Raw genomic sequence first — 3,773 nt, forward strand, 5'->3', positions numbered from 1 at the left:
GTATTGTATTGAATTGCAATTATATTGCAATTGATTTGTATTGTATTGCAATGTATTATATTGTAATTGTTATGTTATGTATTGTAATTGTAATTTATTGCAATTGTATTGTGTTGTAATTTATCATATGCTCATTTTTTTTCCTCCGCTAACTTTACATTGTCAGAATCGTTCAATATTCCCCGATACTGAACGCACGCAACAATACACATATAGCATTCACGTGAATGAAGGAACTACTTTCTATTGTAAACAAACAATGACGTAGACACCAGCACTTTTGATTTGTAAACAAATCATATACACTCGCGTAAGAGGCTCTTTACATTGTGGTTGTTTAAATTTGTTTCTGAATGAACTAAAACACGTTTCGTAGACTGCAAAAAAAAAACCAGCTGTTCTGGCACATTCCGCGTTGATACAATGTTACGGATTTAGGCTAGCTACATTACATAAAAGACGGACGATTATGTCCTTACAAATAACGTACAAGTGAGAAAGCATGTACTGTCTTCTTTATCTTGTGATAAGAATGGCAAAATAAAATATACTTACAGTTTTACATCCTGAATTTCCTCAAAATGTTTTTTCTTAATTCTGCAAATCCGAATTACATGAGCCATGTCATAGGTTTTCAATCTGGGTTACACATTTCGAAAGTGTGCTGTAATTTCGATGATAAGTGCAATTGCATCCTCCTTACTGCACTCAAAATGAAATGCACATTAAATTCCATAGCGTCTTTTTGAAAATTGCAATTGAAAGACTTCATATTTTTCCCACGTGATGATTTCAAACATTCAGTGACAGAAACAGAAACACATTTGCAGACGTAAACAAGCTTCTCCCGCGCCACTTTAATCCGATGTATTTCATGTATAATTTGCACAGATGAATCCAGTCCAAAATCACACTTTCGTCGAATCGAAACAAAATACCAAAATATATTCACTCCAGATCAAATGGAAAAGTTGTTGCAATGCGCATTCATTCACAATATGACTGCAAATTTCAATTTTACCTAGACACGCCATTTTCTGTCGAATGTTATGTCGAGAGCGCGACTAAGGTCAAATTTATCTGGGCGGAGCTATGTGCGCATTAATAATGATGTCATTTTGTAATGTCAAATCTGCGCTTGTCTATTTAGTTTGGAATACGGCATTCATTCATTTACGTTGTTTCTTGTAATGTATTTTGTTTATATAATTAAACCTTAGGTAGAATAAAAAAATGAGCATATAATAAAAAGGTTACTGCATTTGTATGGGAAAATATGAACTCGTTTTGTCGGAAGGATATACTGCACTCACAAGTTCATGCAGTATTCATTCCGAAAACTCGTTCCTATTTTCCCATACAAATGCAGTAACCTATAAATACAATGCAATACAGTACATTACATTTTTTAAAAGTATTTAAGATAAGTTAGTCAAGAAATAATGCATTTCAATACAATACAATTACAATACAATGTAATGTAATGCAATACAATACAATACATTACATTATATTACAATACATTACAATACAATATAATACAATTACAATATATTACAATACAATACATAACAAGTACAATACAATATAATACAATTACAATTCAATGCAATACAATACAATACATTACATTATATTACAATACATTACAATACAATATAATACAATTACAATACATTACAATACAATACATAACAAGTACAATACAATATAATACAATTACAATTCAATGCAATACAATACAATAAATAAAATACAATACAGTACAGTACAGTACAGTACAGTGTAGTACAGTACAGTACAGTTATTTAGTATTTCAGACAAGTTGGTCAAGAAATAATGCATTTCAATATAATACAATTACAATACAATACAATGCAATGCAATACAATACAGTACAGTACACTACAGTACAGTTATTTAGTATTTCAGACAAGTTGGTCAAGAAATAATGCAGTTGAAGTGTTAAAGAATAAGATTGGTACCTTAGAAAAGTACCAAGAGAGGACGCAAGAGTAATGGCAGCTAACAAATCCTGAATGAGATCAACATGAAATATGTGAACTGGAAGGAATATAGATTGACTGTTGCATAGAAGTTTCTTTACACGGCTTGTTTTGAGGCGTATTTTTTTAACACATTGTTTTGTATATAAAATAATGGAGCTGTTTTGGAATAGAACAGAAGAGTTTTATATTTGGTAACACATACGATAAAAGTTTTATAATCGCTTGAAGAAGAGTATGATAGAAGCAAACGTAGAAGGAAAAATGTCATTACGGACGGGATAAGTAAAAATTACTTATGTTTCCTTGTAAGTGTAGACATATTCATATGGACCACAGGGATGAAATAAAGATAAATTGAAGAACTTAATTTACGTGTATAAGCATACATAATAACAGGAGGCGAAGATGAAATAAATGTATATTAGGTATGAAAAATAGAACTCTAGAGTATGGCATATTGGTTCTGATACCAGATTTCACAATTATATCAGATTTCAATACTACATCAATTAGGGTTGTTAAATGTTTAAAAAGTCTTGGCCTATCAACTAAATATAATAAACTCAGATATTCGCAATGTTCTTTCATTTAAAAAAATGTTTGTTTCAGTGTCAGTAAAAACATAGAAACGTTTATGATGATTTAATTGTTAACTGTACCAAAAAACTAATTTTATTTATATGATAATTTGTAAGAAGAATATGGATCCAAACGCATTAACAAATTTTTGGCATACATAACTTCATCAATCCATAATTGAGGCTCATTTCCCCATACACTTTAATGACGGCTTCGATAAATTACAAGATTTTTCATTTAAGGCAATTAATATTGTTAATTTGGATATTGAGCATCTGTTTTTATTAAACAAAATACTGGATTCGCTGTCTGGATACTGTCTATCCAATAGGTTTAAGTTTTACGATCGATTATATATCAACTTGATTGATAACTTTGTTTTATTTTGTCACTTCTGTTGTTATTGGTGTGGGTTAGAAGCATATTATCATCAATTGTCTTGCTTAGGATGAGGCAACGTTAATGTATTTTTTTGGCCCTAGAATGTTTTTGGTTCGTTGTCATTCTCAATCACAATATGTGCGATGCATCACAATTCCCCACTGATGTATATGTAATACAACTTGCCTAACCCAGAATAATGCAACTGAACATAAATAAATTTGTTTATTATTTCTTTGAAAAAAGACGAAAAAATATCACGTCAAAGTATTCTGCAGTTTAAAACTGTACACTTTCCCGATTTATCAAAGTTAATAACAAATCTTTTCCCCGATAATATTTCAAATTTTTAGGTCAGATATAAAACTTTACAATCTTAAAACGTTTTAGAAGAATTGCACAAAGGGGCATAATTCAACATTAGTTCTGAAATGGAACGTCTGTTGAAGGAATCAACAGATTCACCTGTTGGATGATGTCAGACATATCACATTAAGTATAATTATAGGTTTCGTAATAATCTGTATGACTATATTCCCACTGTGTATTCCATTATACATATTTAAAGCGAAATAAACTGTTTGTCTCTATTTCTTTACATTTGTTCTATCAATAAATAAGAAGAACTTGCATCCACATACACTGCTTTCGCAGCCGTGTATCGGCTTACTTTCAATATGATCGAAACACCTCAGCTCACTAGATTCATTCGCATTCAGCGAAGAAAGCTGATGGGTATACGGTTGTTTCATTCTCTGATAGATGAGCTATTGTATATGAGTTGGCTACATAATCAAATTTACT

At 30.8% G+C, this 3,773-nt stretch overlaps 1 protein-coding gene across 2 annotated transcripts in view; it reads right to left on the reverse strand.

The window, feature by feature from the left end:
* Positions 1-1,049, reverse strand: part of LOC149787983 (glutathione S-transferase-like) — a 92,668-nt gene extending 91,619 nt beyond the window's left edge. For both annotated transcript variants that reach the window (XM_089975696.1, XM_089975697.1), the window contains exon 1: positions 1,022-1,049. In XM_089975696.1, coding sequence (XP_089831822.1) covers positions 1,022-1,034 — 13 coding nt within the window. In that variant the 5' untranslated portion in view covers positions 1,035-1,049. The remainder of the gene's footprint in view (positions 1-1,021) is intronic.
* Positions 1,050-3,773: the final 2,724 nt, after the last annotated feature.

Source organism: Sinohyriopsis cumingii, chromosome 11, assembly GCF_028554795.1.
Source record: "Sinohyriopsis cumingii isolate HCF-2022 chromosome 11, ASM2855479v2, whole genome shotgun sequence".
Taxonomy (NCBI): Eukaryota; Metazoa; Mollusca; class Bivalvia; order Unionida; family Unionidae; genus Sinohyriopsis; species Sinohyriopsis cumingii.